Below are 20891 nucleotides of genomic sequence, written 5' to 3'. Positions count from 1 at the left end.
TTGTTGGAAGCTCTGGTTATTTCTATCGTCCCTTTGTTCGTTAGTATTCCTATTCGGAGGATTTTGTGCATCTCTATTCCTGTTGTGATTTTCATTTGTTCTATTTTGTGTATCATTCCGGTTATCGTAATTTTGTTGTCTATTGTAATTATTGTAATTTCTCGGCCTATATTCGTTTGTTGATCTGGGATGTCGGTTTCTCTGGTCATAATTTGATGAATACCTTCTTTCCGCTCCATTATATTGGTCATGTTGTCTTCTATTTCTCATTTCTTTTCTTTTTGCTTCTTTTAATTGAAGGAATTGGCACAAACTATCAATATCTTGATAGTTTCTCAAAATCACGTGATCTTCCAACGTTTCCTCAAAATGTCTGCTGATCATCTCTACCAGCTGTTCGGTAGAATATTTGTATTCTAGATATTTTGAATTGTTATATATCTGCAAAGCATATCTTTCTTCAGATATTCCCATTTTTTCGTGATATTTTCCATTCTGTAGCTCTTGGTTGATTTCTCTCTGTTTATTTTTCCCCCAGAAATAGTTGAGAAATTTATTTTCAAAATCTGTCCAATTTTCAAACTCATCTTCCTTGCTTTCATACCATAACGCTGCTCCTTCTTTCAAATGGTTTCTAATTGTTTCTTTGCAATCGTCAAAATATCTAATATGTTGTAATTTGGTTTTCAAATTTTTGACAAACGGTACTGGGTGTGTTTTCCGAATATCCCCGCCAAATTGTATTTTCGCCTCGCTTGTTCCATGGATGATAACTTCTTTTCTCTCTACCCCTTTTAGTTCAATTTCTGCCATTTGTTTTTCATTTTGCTTTAATCTTCTTTCTACTTCCTTCCTGTCTTCTTGTAGCGCATTTTCAAATTTTATTTCTAATCCCTCCAAATTATCTTTAATTCTCATTTCTTGTTCTTTCATATTATTTTTAATTTCATTAATCTCTTCTATTTGTTGTATCAGTTCTTTCTTTATCCCCTCAACACATCCTTTAATTTCCTGTTCATAGTTTTCCAGACGCTGCTCTATATTGCTCATTGTTTGTTTTGTTTCCAGTTGATTTTTTTCCATTGTTTGTTTTGTTTCATCCATTTTTTGTGATGTTTCTTGTTGATTTCTATCCATTTTATCCATTTTCTTTGATGTTTCATTCATTGTTTGTGTCTGTATTTGCATCATTGCTAATAATTTTTCCAGCATTCCTGTTTCTTTTCTTTCCTCCATTATTGTGGTATTTCCTTCATTATCCGATCCTTCATCAATAATTGTTTCCTCTTCTATCTTATCCTCTTTCATTTCTTGCGTTTTACTTTGACTCCTTGTGGTCGACATGTTGTTTCTTTTCGTTACTGTTTTTGTCCCCGCCAAATGTGAAATTTTACAACACTCTATATGTTTCAGAACACGACAATATTTCTCCCCAAATGTATTAAATTTTCACGACAAATATCAAATATGCAATTAGTAAAATTCAAATAATTCAAAATAAATATCAAATGTATGATTGGTAAAGAAAATAAAATCAAATAATTCAATAGCAGTAAATATCCACTAACTACGATCAATCAATAAATCAAATTTATATTCCCTGGAAAAATTGTCAAAATACTTTCAAATTCAAATTCCCTCAATGTTATATGTCTTTATCTCTGGATTACCTGTACTTATTCCAGATCTCTTTCCCTTCCTTCAAATGTAAAGCTGCGATATTTTCAAGCCCCACGTTTTGGAAGCCAGTTATTGTGATATTTAAAGTCTTGGTGCGCCAAGCAATAATTAGCTAATTAATTTTTTTGATTAATTAAAATTATCTAGATGATATGATTATGACTCTATCACAATTTTTAATTCTTTTATCTCAGGGTTAAATTCGTGCTTCAATATCTATGCTATTACATGTGAAAGGTAAGGTCCAGAGAATACCGGAATAATAAAAAACACATATGATCTAACACTATATATTGAAATAAAAATAATGAAATAATTCACACTCAAAAGTTTTCAATAAACAAATCTCATATAATGATTCTCAAAAATTTTGTTCTACGTACGTGAACAATCAAAATTAATGGTACCAACAATATTAATTGAAATCTCAAAATTCCGAACTATTCTAACTCTCCTAATCAAAATATTTATATCCTTTCTAAATTAAGTGTAAAAATTGTGTTATCAATAAAAGAAAAAAACTGCAGAAAACAAAATATCTCTCTCTGATGATGAGTGGTCCAAATCCTTGTTCCTTGTAGACTATATTATCTCCTCTCAACCGCTCCCTATGTAATCAGCAATCTTACAACAGATTGTTGCAAGTATATCGTCCTTAATGATCTCCTTCAAAAGCAACAATCATTCAAATTATGATAGCCTTTCTCCTCTCGATAAACTGAATCTCTCGTTGGCCCGAGTGAAAAATGACTCTTGGAATATCTTCTCTTTACGATAAACTGAATCTCTCGTTGGCCTGAACAGTGACTCTTGGAATATAAGTAGGAAAATATGACTTACAATATTTTGCTGCTCCAGCTTCTGTCAGATACACTAACTCCACAAAAACTCACTAACATTCAACACTACTGCTTGCTACTTCTCAGGAACTGCCAGAGAACAATCACCGTTGCTCTTACAAATTTGGAAAACCGACTGCTCTATCTTTTCTCTCTCCTCAATCTCGCTAAACTTTTTCCTACATACTTATCCAACCTTTTTCAATCTCCGCCAATGAAAACTCGTCACAATTCCCCCATTTTTTCATTTCGATAACAAACAAATTTTTACCTATAATTATAAAATTTCCTAAAACTTATTTACAAATAATATTTTCTATAATTCTTAAAACTAACAAAAACCACTTTCTAAAATCTCTTCTATTTGTCTCTAATCACTGCATTAATGTTTTTTGGAAAACCCCGTTCAATTGTCTTTTTGTTTTCGCTTAAAATTATGCGGGTCACTCAAGTATAACAAAGAAATAAATGCAAAGCTTACACTTTGTTTAGTACAGGAAATCCAAGGATTTAATAACTTTCCTTCTCCGAAATGTTTGTTGGATATTATCCTACTTATCTGAATTATTTTAATGTTTTTTGAATTTTGAAATATTTTTAAACAAACCAATATTTTTCTCGATTTTACATATCATAACAATATATATATATATATATATATATATATATATATATATATATATATATATATATGTATATATATATATATATATATATATATATATATATATATATATATATATAAATTTGGAAAATAGATTTTATTGTGTCATGAAATCAATGTTTCGACAGAAACAGTACTGTGTACACTAGATGTGTCACTACATATACTGTGTACACTACAGATAAAATCCGTATGTATAAACAGACCTCTAAGACATATCAATAGTGACATCACACATCACAGAAGCGTTCAAGGGGCGTAAAAATAAACCTCGAGGGAATATCAATAGCGAAGTCACAGACGTATTCAAGGAATGTAAAGGATCTCTAGAGAACAGTAAATGACAGTCTGCAACAAAAATTTGCTAAAAATGTTGAATCGTGAACAAACTGGAACACGCAATGAATGGATGAATGAATAAGGATGACGAATACACTAAGAAATTTACTGTAGATACAGTAAAGGATTTGGAGGTCATGTGGGAGGGAGGAGGCATGGTCATTACCTGCTAGTCCGAGAAATAAACTGAAGAAGCAATAATTAGAACCCGTTTAGGGTTCTAATTATTGCTGCTAAAAACCTAGATGGTAAATTGGAAGAGTTATTACAAAATCATAAAATCGAAAGATATGAATAAAACCACACATGTTTTATGGTATTTATTATAATATGGTAGTAATATCAGCAATAACACATTCATCAGCAGTATACTTAACAAAGGTGCAGCACACAAAGTACTATCTTCATATTAAACAAGGTGCTCAGGCTTGCTTCCTTAGAATTACAAGGGCACACCAATTAAAGGGGTAAACCAACAGCAGTTATGGAGACCCTACTGGACCTCATCCTCTTCACATCATTATACGGGTGGAGGCGAGAATAGAATATTATACACTGTAAGAAAACCTGAGCAACTGTTGACTTTTGACCATATGGTACCCAGATACAGTTCTATAGTACCTTTCCATCTTTATATCTGCCTACGAGAGAGATGGAGCAGAGAAAACACACAACCCAGGTTGCAGGGTTATGCTTGGTACGCAGACGTGTCTAAAACTGCAGAAAGGTTGGTTGTAAGAATATACTCTAGTGGTAGAAACGTAAATATTTCTATTCTAGCGGGTCAACACAATTCGGTTTTAAGGGAGAACTAGGAACAAGAGAGGCAATTTTATGTTTGAACACCTTAATACAGGGTGAATAGCATAGGTAAAAAATATGGCCTCAAAATCAACATTTTGAAAACGAAATATATGGTCATTAGCAGAAACCCTCCAGAAAACCCGATAATATGCATAGGTGACGATCGCATAAAACGTGTGAAAACTTTTAAATACCTTGGCACCACAATCAATGACCAATTGGATCCACAACAAGAGATAAAAACCCGAATACAAATGGCATGACAAGCTTTTGTGAAATTCAGACCGCTCCTATGTAATCAAAACCTAAATTTCGAAATACGCTACAGAATGGTCAAGTGCTACATATGGTCCATCTTGCTTTATGGCATGGAAACGTGGACTTTGAAAAAAAACATCTATCAACAAACTTGAAGCATTTGAAATGTGGTCATTGAGAAGAATGATGCGCATACCTTGGAGCCGGCGTGGAAAGAGAACTCTTTGAATTAATTAAAAAACGCAAGATTGGTTATCTTGGGCACATATTGAGAGGAGCAAAATATGAAATACCACAGTTAATCCTACAAGGGAAGAGCGAAGGTAGGAGAGGAGCCGGCCTCAAACAATTATCCTGGTTAAGGAATATTAAAGAATGGACAGGAATACACAATACAGGCGAGCTGTGTCACGCCGCCAAGAACAGAATTCTAGTAATGAGATAGTCGCCTACGCACTTTGGTGTATAGCATGTTAAGAAGGAGAAGGAGAATATTCCAGGCGTATCTCAGAGAGTATTATAGGCAGAGGTTTATGCAATCTTGCATTGTGAAACAAAAATTAACATGAGGAATTTTCAACTTTCAACAGATTCAATATGTGCACAAATAGTAAAGCGCCTATGGGGGCTCTCTAGAGCTCTATGGGAGACTCTACGCTAGTTTGGGAATGCCGGAAAAAATTCGATAGACTAGCGGAATATAATAGTGTCGCATACATATCACAGTTAAACTTGTCATAAAAGCACATGCTAAAAAATACCGTTCGCGACCGGAAAAAGCCTGGATCCGAATCTAACATACTTTCCAACTTTCAGTGGGAAAATATAGCCGTTCAATCATATGGCAAAATGCATATTGGACTTCATGCGCCAAAAGGACTGATGTACTGCGGAAAACAAGTAGGAATTAGCTCCAAATCATAACAAACTTCCTAACTGGATATATGCCAACCAAGAGACACATGCATACAATGGGACTCTTTCGTGGAGACTTATTATTATATATTATATATTATTCAATACAAGTAGATTCTACATCAGACTTTCCTGAACAATGCATAATAACGTTAATATATGTAAAAACAATAAAAAAATGTAAAGAAAATTACAATTAATGTGTTTATTCGACAGAAGGAGAAGATCCTTTTAAAACTATTCTCGAAACTGATCGCTGTAAGTCTTGACGGCCAAAACTGGATTGCTAATTCTTTAATGGAGCTGTAATCATGACTAGTATATCAAGATATAAAAATATTGTGACCTAACCGCATTCATATGTTAAGTTAGGCTCATATTTTACATGTGATATTGCCTGATACAGCTATGTAAGTTTGTAAGAGCATTTATATTATTTTTTGACATGCTGTTTGCAAAATTTCCATAAATGATTGGAAATTTATGTGAAATTAAATCACAAATTTTCAATATACTGCAATATACGTAATAGAATATAGACCTCAGGTAGAGGTCCAAGTGTATTACAACTTGTAAAATATTTGGTTGTTTTGATAAATGGTCAAAGTAGGTAAAAATGGTTGTTTAAATATTTTGCTACAGGAATTTACTTATTTTAAAATTATTCTTACTGAAATTGCATTTCTTATAATAGTCTCCCGTTTTATACCGCTTCGCGGCTTTGGGAGTATAGCAGGGTAGTCTGCTATATCTAGGGCCTACGGTATACAAGGAAGGTAACATGGCCAGTGCTACGCTTCAACCGCCTATTATTACCCCTGGTTTTACCCAAGGTACTCATTTTATTCAGGCTGAGTCGACCTGGGGCCTATAGACATTTTTAAAAATGTCTAGTTGTTCTTGCCGGCGGTAGCATTCGAACTCCGGACCACTGGCATGCGAGGCAAGAATCCTACCGCTTGCGCTACACAGGCCCTTTAAATTGCATTTCTTTAGTTTTTTAAAACATCTACATCTCTTTTTTATAATATCTACAAACAAACAAAATTAGATTAACTATAAACATGTCACCCTGTGTGCGCAAAACAGAGATGCTGTTCAAATTCTAGGTTCAATTAATCACAAAAATAGTTGACAAAAAGTTGTAGAAATACCACCTACTAAAGAATCCCATAACATTATTGTATAGAATTAACAAGTGACTGTGCAATCTGTAAAAAAGTTGCAAATTTCAATAGTGAGACTGGATTTCACAGTAAAGATTATTTTGGAATGAAGGTTTTTGTCATCGTTGATCAGATAAATATTAGCATGTAAGTAGGTAAGAAATCGAACAACTTCAGGAAAAATACACCTTTAATATTCATAAAAACAGAGTTGTGAACATTTGTAGGTTGTAAAGATCTCAAACATTTAGGTGAGAAAATTAAAAAACATGAAGAAAGTGCTCTTCATTTAGAAAAGGCATGTTAATTTAAACTATTTGGTACTGTCAACATTGCTTCAGTGATGGACTCTGCTTATCAAATTTCAGTTTAGAAACACAATGAACAGGTCACAAAGAATAGGCACACATTACTTAAATAAAGTTATTAAATGTTAAAAGTATTGCGGCAGTCATGAACTAGCATTTAGAGGACACAATGAAGCACAGGAATTAGCAAATCGTGAACATTTTTTAGATTTATTATCCTCCAAAATCTACGGTTTTGCAAATGGTAATAAAACCTTTAATGCAGCAGTGCTGACACCATGATATTCATGAGAAAGTGAGCTCCAAAATTCAAACATTTGGTCCTTGTCGTATTGAAGCTTTAGGCTGGAATCACAGGACAATTCTGTCAGTTGTTCTTCTTCCTCTGTTGAGTATCGATGGCGTGGATGACAGGAAAGGGTTTCTGACCCAGTCATATTGCTCCATATCTTCGGGAAAATATTTTTCAGTGTTCGATCAATAATAACATGTGTTGTGTAAACATATTTTTTAAAGAGGGATCAAGGATTTCTATTGATTTTTCTGGTAGAATACCTTGTAAAGCAGGGAAACAGTACCTAAATTTCTTGATCTTCTAATTTTCTCTTCCATAAGAGCAACTTCTTCTGAAACCCAGTAATTTTATCTACCAATTGCAGGATATGAGTATTGTTTCTCTGCAAAGACTTATTAAGATCATTTAATTTGTTAAATATGTCACAGAGGTATGCTAATTTTATTATAAACTCTGAATTAATAAAATTTTACACATCATCATGTGATTCTATATGTAGATACGTGTAAAATTCACTTCTTAATTCGTATACACGTGCGAGTACGTTGCCTTTGGACAGCCAACGAGAGTTGCAACAATAAATTAAAGAGGTGTGCTCGGCCCCCATTTCTTCACAAAGTTTATGGAAAAGTCTTGATTTCAAGGGTCGTGTTTTAATGTAGTTCACCACTTTAATAATGCTATCCATCACAACACTTAATTCGGGTGTAACGTTCTTTGCTGCTAAGGCCTCTCTATGTAGGACACAATGTGTCCATTTTACACGGAGCCTTGGTTTTGATTGAAAGCTTGTGGTCCTCCATACTGTCCATAGAGTCTATATTCATGTCTATACTTTAAAGTTTCAGGCTCATCTTGATATCTACTCATTCTTATTGTTACAAGCTATTCGATTTGGTGATTCAAAATGGCGGTTAAATGCTGAAAGATCTCTATTTGAAAGTTTTGATTAAAAGTTGTTCTACTCATTACACATCTGAAGTATATGTCACTATTAGCGAGATGTTAGAGGCTTTTCAGGCATAATACAACTTTACATGGTATATTGGTAACAAGCCTGCGAAGTATGACGTTAAAATACATGTTCTCGTTAGACACTTACACGCATAATTTTGAAATTTTTTATTACGATGTCCCTTACAGCATAAGTACCTACTATTGACGCAGAGTGGAGTCAAATGTGTACTTAAAACTGTTGATAAATTTGGGCACGTTGCGATTGATAACTTTTTACATCTACATACCTATACAAATTGCAATGATTTTGCAATGGTTTTAGCAATTATATTTAAGTTAGATCACTGGTGGACCAGTTATGATATCCATGTGTTTATGTGTTTGCATTTGGAGTTGCGCGGATCCATCGTATGCTATAATAAATATGTTATAATAATAATGTAAGTATTATAATTATCATCCTTTGTCACCAAGAAAAACAAAAATGTACTCGTGATTTCGACTTAATGTTATCGGTATAATGAAACCATAATATTATGTGAGTCGAATTATCTATCGTTGGCCTTTTAACATTTAACAGTGGGTATGTTAAATTATATCAACAATACTCAGATTTACAAGAGCAATACAAAATTTTAAGGCGTGAGTCAACTTTAAGTTTACCATTCTTTCTTCGACAAAAAATTGACTTGGAAAGATCCAAAGAAAAATTCAAAATTGATGTAAGAACCTTTCTGAAACTTATTCATTCAAGAAAAAATTCTTAGGAAGACCCTGTAGTATAAGTTGCCTACATTCAGAATTTTTAATTTGACTAAAGTTAAGAAACACGTTTAAAAACAAAACCAATTCAACAGGTGGCTCTGTTGTTTGATTGTTTGCATTTACGACAAGAGCTGGTTGGGTTGCCGAATTCTTACACATAATTAATATGGCTTCCTTATAGTAAGTGAAAGCGCTACTTACGTTAATCAGATCGACCAATTATTATGAAATGTAAATGTAAAGTGTGTCTTTAATTAATCTAACCTATAGAATAGACAAATTGCTCAAACCTAAACGTGAAATGAGATATAAGTGTTGAAAATGTTTAGATTTTTAAGTGGAAGAAAACCTAGAAATGCATCAAATAGTACAAATGCAAAATCGAATAAAAGTGTGATAAACAAAAATTTGTTGCAATGTAAAGTTATTTTATTAGATGGTACCGACTTGTCAGTCGAATTAACGGTAAGTACTTTTTGAATTATCTTTTATTTCGCTAATATTTAAATCCAGATGTACATACTACCTGGTTCTTTTTGTTTGTGTAGGCGTGTTAACATCCTAGATACTATTTCCTATAACATTGTAGGGAACAATCCAAGGTAAAATTATATTTAAAAATATAATAGAGAAGTTATTTTTATGTCGGTTTTGTATGTAAACAGAATCAAAAAGTAAATATTAAACAAAATAGTAAACATTTATTAGGTCGCGACCCCCCTGGTATTCTAAAAAATAACCGATAAAAATTAATACTCGATTATCCCAAATAAATGTTTAAAGAGATTATATTAATAAAATGGAGGTGATCATATACAAAGTATTCCTTATTTGTTTATGTTTCAAGTATTTAAAATTTTTTTAAGAAGGTTCAACAACCTACATAAATGCAAAATGAGGAAATAACTACTATGTTCCAAGAAGTATTCATTGTTATTAGCTTATTAATATTGAAGTAACATTTATCCTTACTCAGAAGAACACACCTTTTGTATATTTATCCTTATGAATACTGCTTAATAATAACAGGTTAATTATGGAAGATACATTCAGTAACCTCTGAAGCAACCAAAACTTCTTCAAGTACTTGAAACTTTCATATAACTAATTACATGATCATCACTTTATCTTGGGTTGCTCTGAATATTGATCTGGTACTAATGCCATTCATTCTATATTGGTAGGTTAAGGAGTCATTTGGTCTCATAGCATAAATATCTTCATGTTGCTATGTGAAATGTCTTTTGTGCTTATTCTACTTCTATTTTTGTGGCTTTTGGATAGGCTATAGTGCCTGCTTCACTAGACATCAGGTGCTTTTTGGCCCGTTCTGAGCTACGCCAGCAGTTTTTTTTGTTTGTTGGTTCATGGTCAGCTTTTGTCTCTCAACAAACTGGGAATAGATGTCACTTTTTGCAGTGTCCTACAAGCTGAGAGATGGAGAATGACACCTAGGATACCTGGATACCTCCTGATACACATAGTTGAGCCATTCTTAGGTTCTTATGAGCTCGTTTTTTATCAAATATTAAAATGCTCTAATTTTGATTTAGTGGATTTTCTTCAGTCCTTTTGTACATGCTATGTACTTTTAATAATAATTGTTACCATATCTAAGAATATCTATCACTCATGTGTAGGTACTGGTCCTTTGGTGTACATTAACAAAACAGTTGTTATTCCATTGACAACTAAATCTATATCTGAGTGCTCCATGATTTCACCAAAAATATTAATTATTTTTAAGAATCCAAAATACACTGACCTGCAAAAGTAATGGGACACTAAGTTTATTTTAAATAAAATAAGTAGTTTTAGAAAAACTTCAATTCCAATAAATTATTTTTATTGTATGATCAATAACAAACCATAAAATGAAACACAAATTCCAAAATATTGACTAATGTAACAACAAATAAAATTTTTTTTTTTATTCTGGAGTAAGATATTTTTCAAATCAATATCATAAAATATTTCTAAAATATGGATACTTAAATCGAGTATTTCCTCTTCGAGTTTGAATGACAGCTCTCATCCTTTCTGACATAGAATGAATCTAAGCAGATATCTCATTTTGCAGTATTTGTCCCCACTTGTTTATTAGCGCCCGTTCTTACGCTGCCACAGTTTTAAACTTGCCATAATTTTCCCTAACTATGCTTCCCAAGTTTCCCATAAATGCTTTATCGAATTAAGGTCTGGACTTCTAGGTGGCAAGGCTAGTAACTGAATACCAACATTTGTAAAGTATTGCATTATTATCTTGGTTATGTGTGGTCGAGCATTATCCTGTATTAGGAGAAACTTTTTACCTACAAAATGCATATAAGGCAACACATGTTCTTATAAACATTCCCTAATGTAACTATTGGCATTAAGGCCACCTGCCCAAATCATAAAAAGATCTGTATCTGCTTCCAAAGAAATGCCACCCCTTACGATATAGCTTACAGATAATACGTTGCTATGCTCCAACTTCCACTGCCGATGTCGAGTCAATAAAACAACTCTACGAAGATATAAGGTGAGCTAAAGACCTAAAAAACACACACTATGTTATCATCACCAGAGATTTTAATGCAAAAATAGGGCGGCGAATAGCAGGCGACTCAGACTACATAGGAAATTTCGGTGTAGGCAACAGAAACACCAGAGGAGAGACATTAGCAAATTACGTAAGCACCGAAAAAATGTTTTGCCTGAACACATTCTATAAAAAACAAATACAAAGAAAGTGGACATGGCGTAGCCCTGACGGCCAGGTTAAGAATGATATAGATTTTATCCTTTCCAGTGATAGATCAATATGTAAAAACATCGAGGTGCTGAACAAATTTAACACCGGCAGTGACCATAGACTAGTTCGTGCCGATATACGTATTAACGTAAAGAGAGAAAGACGAAAACTATTAACAACAAACCCTTTACTGACGGCAGACATCCTAGCCAGTAATAAAGAGAAATACCAAGAGGAATTATCACGGAAACTAGTAGCAAATACCTTTGACCACAAGAATATAGATGAACTAGCTGAGAAAATAACTAAAGGCATACAAACAGTCACTAAGAAACTTTGTTGCAGAATAAGAAAACAAAAAGAACCTTAACTAAAACCCGAGACTCTGGAACAGATAAAGAAAGGAAGAACGAACAGAGATTACCCGGACTATAAATCGCTCACAGAAGCGTAAAGAAAAATATTCGAAAAGACCTCAGAGCTTATAGAACAAACCAGATTCTTGAAACCATAGAGAACAATAAGAACATGAAAGTACTAAAAACATGTAAATCCACTGGCAGGAATAAAATCATAAAGATAAAAGACGACTGTGGAACATTGTGCTCGATAAGGAAGAGATCGTTAGAGAAATCCGAAAATTTTATGAGAAGCTGTATACTTCTACTATTCCGAACCCCGGTATACCAACAAAACATATCTTAAATGTGGGCCCCGGGGAGCTCCCTGAAATAATAACATCAGAAATTAGAGCCGCCCTAAAACAAATGAAAAATGGGAAAACACCAGAAGATAAAATTACTTCAGAGATGCTAAAAATGGGAGGCACTGCATTAGAAGAGGCAATGAGAGCATTACTGAATAAATGCCTAGTGGAAGGACAAATACCAAAAGCATGGAAAAATGCGGAAGTCATTCTACTCCATAAAAAAAGGAGACGCCGCAAATATAGAAAACTACCGACCAATAAGCTTATTGTCACACCTTTACAAACTACTAACCCGAATAATAAGAAATAGATTGACAGCTAAGCTAGATGCATATCAACCAGTGGAGCAAGCAGGCTTTTATACGGGTTTTAGCACTATCAATCACTTGCAAACAATCCGGACAGTTATTGAAAAAACAATAGAGTACAACATACCACTACATCTGGCATTTGTCAATTATCACAAAGCATTCGACAGTATCGAGAAATGGGTTTTCTTAACAGCATTGGACGACGCCAGAGTAGATTCAAGATATGATGATCTGGAAACTATGAAAATAGACCTTGGCAAAGGTGTGAGACAAGGCGACATCATCTCACCAAGCTATTTACTTTGGCATTAGAAATGTCTTCAAAAAACTAAATTAGGCCGAAAAGTGATTAAAAATAGATGGAGTATATCTTAACCATTTCCGTTTCTCAGACGACATAGTACTAATAAGCACAGATATCCATGAACTAAAATCAATGCTACAAGATTTAAATCACAAATCGAATCAAATAGGATTAAAAATGAATCTCGACAAAACAGAAGATATTAAGCAACGGCCTAGAAAACATCACGATAGATAACATCAATATAGAAAAAGTAGAAATTAAAAGAAGGACACAATTGTCATGGGCTGCTTTTGGTAAGTTGAGCTTCATTTTAAAAGACAGAAAAGTCCCAATACACTTAAAACGAAAAACCTATAACACTTGTATACTACCAGTTGCAACATATGGATTGGAAACTATGACAATTACAAGAAAAATGGCAGAACAATTAAGAGTAACTCAACGGGCCATGGAGAGGGCCATGTTAAATATAAGCCTCAGAGACAAAGTTCCTAACACGAAGAACTAAAGTAACTGACATCATGGAAAAAATAGCGACATTGAGATGGCAATGGGTAACACATGTAGCAAGACAAGACACCAACAGATGGTCTCATAAAGTGACATTATGGAGACCTCGAGAAACAAAAAGAAGCTTGGGAAGACCCAAAAAGAGATGGATAGACGATATAACAGCTGTAGCTGGAAAGCAGTGGATGAGAATTGCAAAAGATAGACACTATCTTTTGCAATTCTCTGTGTTTGTAAATTTCTCTATTTCAGTTTTAAGTTCTTCTTTTCCCTCAAAGCCTTGATGTTATATCTTTGTACTTTATTCTGAGATTGTATTAGTTTTTCCCTAAAATTAAAGTTTCCTGTAAGAGGATTATGGTCTGAGCTAATGTACACCCGCTAAGTGATATGCTGTGTTGTATTACTCATTTCTTGGTTTTGATTTTTTTTAGATCCCGAATATTCTGTCTATAGGCCTTCTTGTTCATTTATTTCTAAAATATCAATTTTCAACCTGACCAATTTCATTTCTTTTCCAGCTGCATATAGAGTGTGTATGTTCGAGGTAAGAATTCCGCTTCTTACTTTTATTATGTCGAGCTATGGAAATCTTCACATTTTCTGGTGATTTAACACCTGTCTGAGACTGAGGGTCGTTTTTTCATTTTTTCTGAACAGAATAAAATACTATTGGCAATATGAATTACCAGGGGAAGAAGGATTAATTGGATAGTCTACCCGTGATTTTCCTTGCTGTTTGTAGCCACCCACTCTGGGTCCGATGCTGCTGTGCTTCCACTATGCCTAGAAGTCGGAGTTGCCACTCCCACCACTGAAATCGAAAAGAAGATCTTCTACGCCGTCGATGGCGTTATGGTCTTCACTTGTATCCCTGTGCAGATGTCCGTGTTATACCCCACGGAACTTTGTCCCAGTTCCCTCTCCCCTATCTCAGTCCCCTGTGAACCACGTCTGAACTTAACCATTTATTTAATCCGGCTCGTCTGGGTGGACATCTACCACTTCAGTATAGGAAGTGATATGTATCCACCCCCGCGACATGGACGCGCCAGATTAGAATTACCCACGTAGGTGATAGAGAGGGCGTGTCCCATGTGTCAGGTTAATGAGCATGTGGTACCATGCTCAAAGGCACAAAATAAGATATTAGTACCTCTTCGTCTCACTTACAAATTGGAAATATAGGTCCTGTCCTCATTTTATAAAGCATATATACTTACATTTAAAATAAAAATACTTTTAATTTTACATAACCAAAAAAAGCAAAATAAAAAATTAACACGTTCGTGACGACGTGTACCACCGGTGGTACATGCCTAACTTTTCATTCTGCCGCTTGTGGCCACCGGTGGTACACGGTACCTTTCTATTTCTTAATTCTCTAAAACCTTGCAGTTAATAGATTATATTTACACTAGTATAATAATTTGCAATATATAGTGTCCTTCCTTCATACAAAAGCCTCTCAAGTAATTCCATGCAAATATTGTAGGAATGTCCAAAATCATTGTCAGGTATATCTGAACCACTTTTACCTGCGTATATGTTTAGGTTACATGTACAACCTTCAACAGTAACCTAAACAGGCAAAAAATCGTTACAAATGCAATAAAATATTACGACACCCACGACTTCATATTGTGTCCACTGACGTATTCACCGTTCTTATTGTGGTACACGACGTTTTTTCTTGAAGAATGTTCACTACAGCCGGCGTGTACCACGGGTGGTACATACAAAAAATTGCTTTTAAATAGAAAGTATGGTTTTAAACATATGAAAAATATATTAATAATAGACAAAATAGAGATTATTAGTTAAAATATATCGTCGGTATACTGCGAAAACCAGGTAAATGTCGGAATACCGAAATCGAGAAAAAACGTTTTTAAAGTTTAGTTTTTGATTGTGAATTAAGCAGTCAGCTTGTTTTCGATATTAGGTATTCTAGTGAAAGATGCATATATCTGAAATTATTTTCTATCACTAGTTTGAAAAAGTTGAGACACCTATCTGACTAGTCCTAAATTTAAGTTGGAAATGCTATCACTTACCTGGTTTTACCTGTAAATCTAAATAAATCAGTTACTCTTCAAATAACATATTTAACACAAATATAATAAACCAAGTATATTATTTTCCAGTTTTGTGATCGAGATATGAGGCTTTTACTAGGTAATAGCAATGTTTTAAGGTATTAGTCGATATTTATGACATTTAACTGGTTTTCCCTGAAAATTTTATTAACAGCTGTTTGTAGTTATAGTTATTATTTATATGAATGATAGGCAGTTTTATAGAAAAATCAAATTTATTTCGAATATAATAATAACAATATTATATATTATAATAATAAGAATATTATGAGGCTTCCTCGTCCGATTTGTCACTGAAAGCAGGCTCTGGCAAGATGTGTGATGTCGGTTACATCATTTCCCGTTTTCAAATTACGATACCACCCGTGATATTCCTCCAGTATCACTCCCTTATCACATAGCTGTACCAAATCTTTATTTTTTAAAATGCTTATTGGCAAATGTGCATCATAAAGTCGCTTAAGTTCTTGAAGATTGCTTGTATTAGTTGATAACTTGGCGTGCTTTTTTCTTGTTGACTGCCGTGTAGTACCCCCAAGGAAATAATTGAAGCCTATTGACATGTCATAATTAAAATAGATTCTGTTTGTCTCTCCTTTTACGAATCTCATTATTTTTATCTTCAACCACATTATTTTTTCGCCGTTTTGGTCTTTTGTACGGTTTTTAATTAAAGTGTGAGACAAATTTTTTAAGTCATAAAAATCGTAGTATTTAAATTCTTTACATTTGTATGGATCTATACATACTTTTTTATCATCAACCTTGATATTTTTAGTTCCTCTTGCATTTTGAAAAACAAACAAGTAATCTGGCATCACATAGATAGATCTGTGTTTTTTAGCGGTTTCGATACTACTAATCATAGAGTCAACTTTGATATAGGAATGTCCAGACTCTAAAAATTTATGTAAGTAAGTATCCCATAATAGTAAGGCTGCAATATGCTGGTTACGGTTCTGTCCTCCGCAGGTATCAGAAAATAAACTTATTTCACTTACATATTCTGGAACACTTTTGATAAGTAGTGGAGTATAATGCTTCCTATTTCAGAACTTCTTCGTCTACTGTTAATTTCTGACCAGGCAAAACAGTAAGCTGCATTTGGTAATACGGCTTTATATACACACAAATTGTAGGCGCATAATTTTCGAGAATAATATAGTTGTCCAGTCAATCCACTTGGAATCTATAGTACGGCCTCAAGATCGACAGTAATTGAAACAAAATCCCATTGTTCAATCCCATAGATCTTTTCTTATCATTTTGTATTTCAAGATTACATACTTCTTTTCTTTTCTGGTGTTCTCTGTAACTGTCTTTGATTCGATTTGTCAGTTCAATTCGATATGTATCGAATTGAACTGACTATCTTCGATATGTAATTTCGCTAACACCTTTCAGTTTCTTCTGCCCACAGTCATTTATATAAAGTTGGTACATTTTTCTTATACTTAAATTTTTATCCAAATATCTACGCTTTCAACTTTGGCGAATATAATGTGGGCCCATGGTTGGAAAAGACTCAATATGAGCCTTCACGATTTGTCGGGTTTCACTGCTTGTTTTATTTGGCGGTGTATTTTTGCATGGCGTTGTCTTACAAAAAAATTTCTCACATACCTGTATGTCTTGACCATTCAAAGAAAAGTAAACTTTTCTTTTACTTTTTGGAAAATGCACGTGGTTTTTTTAAACTTCAACAAACTGCAACGACTCTCTTTCGTGGCTCCATTTTAATACGTGCAATAAGACAATTTTTCTGGCCTATATATTCTAACTTCCAATAATCACGACATAGTCTTTGTCTGTAATCTTCGCTGAAATAACTGGCACATTTGTAAACGCACTCTGAACAATTGACTGGTTTTGGCAATTTTGTTGGTCTATTTTTTTTTATCTCATAAGGCAAACCTTTAGCACGTCTCCCTTTTGCGACATTTATTACCCATTCTTTGGAGTTAACTTTTCTCTAACGTTTTAGTGAATGTACGTCTTTCCATACTTTGTCAAGAAGTAGATTTAATATCCAACTAGCTATTTCAGTTGACACTAAATTGTTCGTGGGTGCACCTATTTCAATATTTTCTTTCTCATCATTTAGGCTATCAAGATCAGCTGTTTGTAGTTCATACAGACTTCTTAGAGAGAGTGATCCCTCTTCACTTGACTGATATGTGTGGTCTACATCTGAAAAGTCACTATCAAAAATGGATTCCATCATTGAGACTATATTGTTCTAAGAATCATCAAGAATTGAACTGCTGTCTTCAGTTTCAACGAAATCTAAAAACACAAGATATTGCACAAGTAACTAATTAATACCTATTAACAAAGTATTTTAAAACTTTTTTCTAGCCACAAATATAGAAGACAAGCAATTTTATTTAATAGTCTGCTTAATTTTAGCATAATCTTTTAACTTAACACCATTAAGATCATTTATGGTTTTAGCTTAGTAATCATTTTTAAATTTTAACTCAAACCGTTTTCAGGTAGAATGAAGTAAGAGTACTTAAAGGTTTTTACTAGTCGATATGAAAGAGAAATTTTAATAAATCAAACACGTAAAATATATTAAAGACACTTATCACCTTTTTACTGAATATGGTATGCAGTAGTAGAAATATATTGTTGTCCGGCATAATAATATTTGTGGGCTTACTTTGTTTTACATGGAACAGAACTTTAATTTTATGGAAATAAGTAGCGATATATTGTTTTATTTGAAAATGAAAAATTGGTTAGCTGTAACTTATTTGTTTATTACATAAATTATCTGCTGAATGGTAAGTCGTATCATTTAATGGGTTTTACCTGTATGTAGAGCGGAAAAAGTTGAGAATTTTGGTATACTTAACTCAATATTTTAAAATTAGTCATTTACCTGGTTTTCGCAGTATACCGACGATATATAAAAAAAATTACGACCGAGAGGTAAAATTTCGGAATTCTGCGTCGTCGCGAACTTGTTAATAATGAAGTTTCTTTTATGTTCTATAAAAAATAGTGATGTGTGATCAGGTTATTGAGCAACGTGTGGAAATGTATTATTAAAAAAAGAAGCATTAAAACATATCATCAAAGTAGCAAGTCAAAATAAAGTGAAATTAAGCAAATATAAGAACTTTCAATGCAGAAAATTAATTCAATTGAAAGGAACAAGTGATTTGGTATAGCCATTTAGTATTACACTGGAGTGCAAAGTTAACCGGACTCCCGTTTAAAAAAATTTAATATGTTCCCAATTGAGTATTTAGTAATAAACAAAATTTAAACGTAAAATTTATTACAAATCCAGAATTTAACAAAGGAAAAAGAATAAAAAATTCAAAAAAATTTAAAATCTACAGAGAAACAAAAATTTATGTTTTAAATTTTAAACATGTATGAAAAACAATATTTAGTAGCTTGTATTACTTCCACGAGTCCTAATTAAAGCTCTCATTCAATCAGGCATACTTTGGATTAGGGCAGAAAATTCTTCCTGAAGTATTTGCTCCCATTTGTCATGAACTGCTTGCTCCAAGTTATTAATGATTGGAAACTCAACATGGTTATGCCTAATACGTTGTTTCAGAATATACCATGCTGATCTTTTGGATTTAAGTCTTGATTCCTTGGAGACCCTGGTTATAAAATGAGGGAATCACAATTTCATCCAAGTAACCCTGTGTTATTCTTGCAATATGTAGATGAGCATTATCTTGACACTACATGATCTTCCAAACATTGTTCAATATACCTTTCAGCGATTAAATTGCCACCTCCAATTGTAACAAGTCCTGTATGAACCTCTAGCTAGGGAAATGTCTGCCCACACCAGTATATCACCTCCACCAAATTAAACTCTGAGAGTAACAACAACATTGATGATAACATTCACCAGCTCTTCTCCAAATCCTAGACCGCCCATGTGATGAGTATCTGTTGTTAAATCTTGATTCATCCGTAAAGAGCGTCACATTCCATTATTCAACACTTCAATTAAGATGTCCACGAACGAAGTGTAAAAGTTTATTAAGTATCTTCGAACGGTATAAACGGAAATTGTGTTTGTATGGACATAATTTAATTGTTGAATAAGTACTAGCGCTGATAATGTGCGGTAGAGTAACGCTTCGTAATCTAATAAAGTTATCTTCAACTTGACATGTCATACTTTGTATATCTTGATCTGGCCTGCTGGTATATTGTCCTGTTTCCCGAAATCTTTGTATTGCATCAAACACTGTACTATGAGAAATTCCTAAAGCATTTGCGATGTAACTAAGGCCACACCCATTATCCTGTAAAGCAACTGCTTGTGCTTTTCTCTTGGTGTCTTGGTTTTACAATTTTTGAAAAGGAGAAAACAAAAAAAAAACTAAAGCCAAAGTTGTAAACACTTAAAATATCAAAATAAAGTTTAATAACAAGACTTAAGACACTATTTCACATTAATAACAAAAAGTAGAACTGTTGTTGATCGCTAAAATTATCTAAACATATTCAAACAAGAAAAACACGTTATCGTTAGTAAGGCATAAAATGAAATTAAAAAAAAAATTAAATAAGTTTTTATCTAAAAACGAAAAAATACATAAAAATCTGAGTGTCTGGTTAATTTTCCACTCCTGCTACACTTGCATTTGTTACTAAGGTTTACGAATGTGGAAAAATGTCATCATCATTGTGCGGCTTACATCCAGTTATTGCTAACACGCTTCAGGTATCATGTCAGTCCATCTGGGGTAGCGGGTGGATACTTCTCTGCGATCCCGGCAGGGGATAGATCTACTTCAGGAATAGCACACCTGCCCACGCGAGCTCATGGATTTCCCCAGCCACCCATCCCCGGGGAAACCATGTCCAAACCCAAAGCATTCCCATCTCCACCCTTTCCTCCCCCACTTCCACACCAACTCGCCAACACGCACTAGCCAAGCGTGGCGTTTTAATGGCTTAAACCCCCAAAAGTTATTTTCCATGAAAGTGGAAAAATGTAAGTAAAGGAAAATCTGTAAAAAGAACAAAAACATTAGGCATTACTATAAAAAATGAGTACTAGTAAAACATAATAAATGTAAACATAAAAGTTAAAAAATATGAAGATTTTTAATTCTTGTATTCACACTGTATACTTTAGTGACTAATACTTCCAATTAATAAACTATTAGTTGTTAATATATAAATAAAGTAATTAAGGTCAATATTTCTCATAATGTACACTTGATTCCATATAAATT

The 20891-nt window shown here is 33.5% G+C and overlaps 1 protein-coding gene across 4 annotated transcripts in view; it reads left to right on the top strand.

Moving 5' to 3' along the window:
* Positions 1 to 9105: 9105 nt before the first annotated feature.
* yrt (erythrocyte membrane protein band 4.1-like yurt) overlaps positions 9106 to 20891 on the top strand; it is a 75472-nt gene continuing 63686 nt past the window's right edge. For 3 of the 4 annotated variants that reach the window (XM_072526941.1, XM_072526943.1, XM_072526940.1), the window contains exon 1: positions 9107 to 9455. In XM_072526941.1, the coding sequence (XP_072383042.1) occupies positions 9312 to 9455 (144 nt within the window). In that variant the 5' untranslated portion in view covers positions 9107 to 9311. Of the gene's footprint in view, positions 9456 to 20891 lie in introns of all 4 variants that reach the window. The other variant, XM_072526942.1, reaches the window with a different exon arrangement.

The sequence above is a fragment of the Diabrotica undecimpunctata genome, chromosome 3 (genome assembly GCF_040954645.1).
Source record: "Diabrotica undecimpunctata isolate CICGRU chromosome 3, icDiaUnde3, whole genome shotgun sequence".
In the NCBI taxonomy this organism is placed as follows: domain Eukaryota; kingdom Metazoa; phylum Arthropoda; class Insecta; order Coleoptera; family Chrysomelidae; genus Diabrotica; species Diabrotica undecimpunctata.
This window is presented reverse-complemented; position numbering and strand designations above follow the sequence as displayed.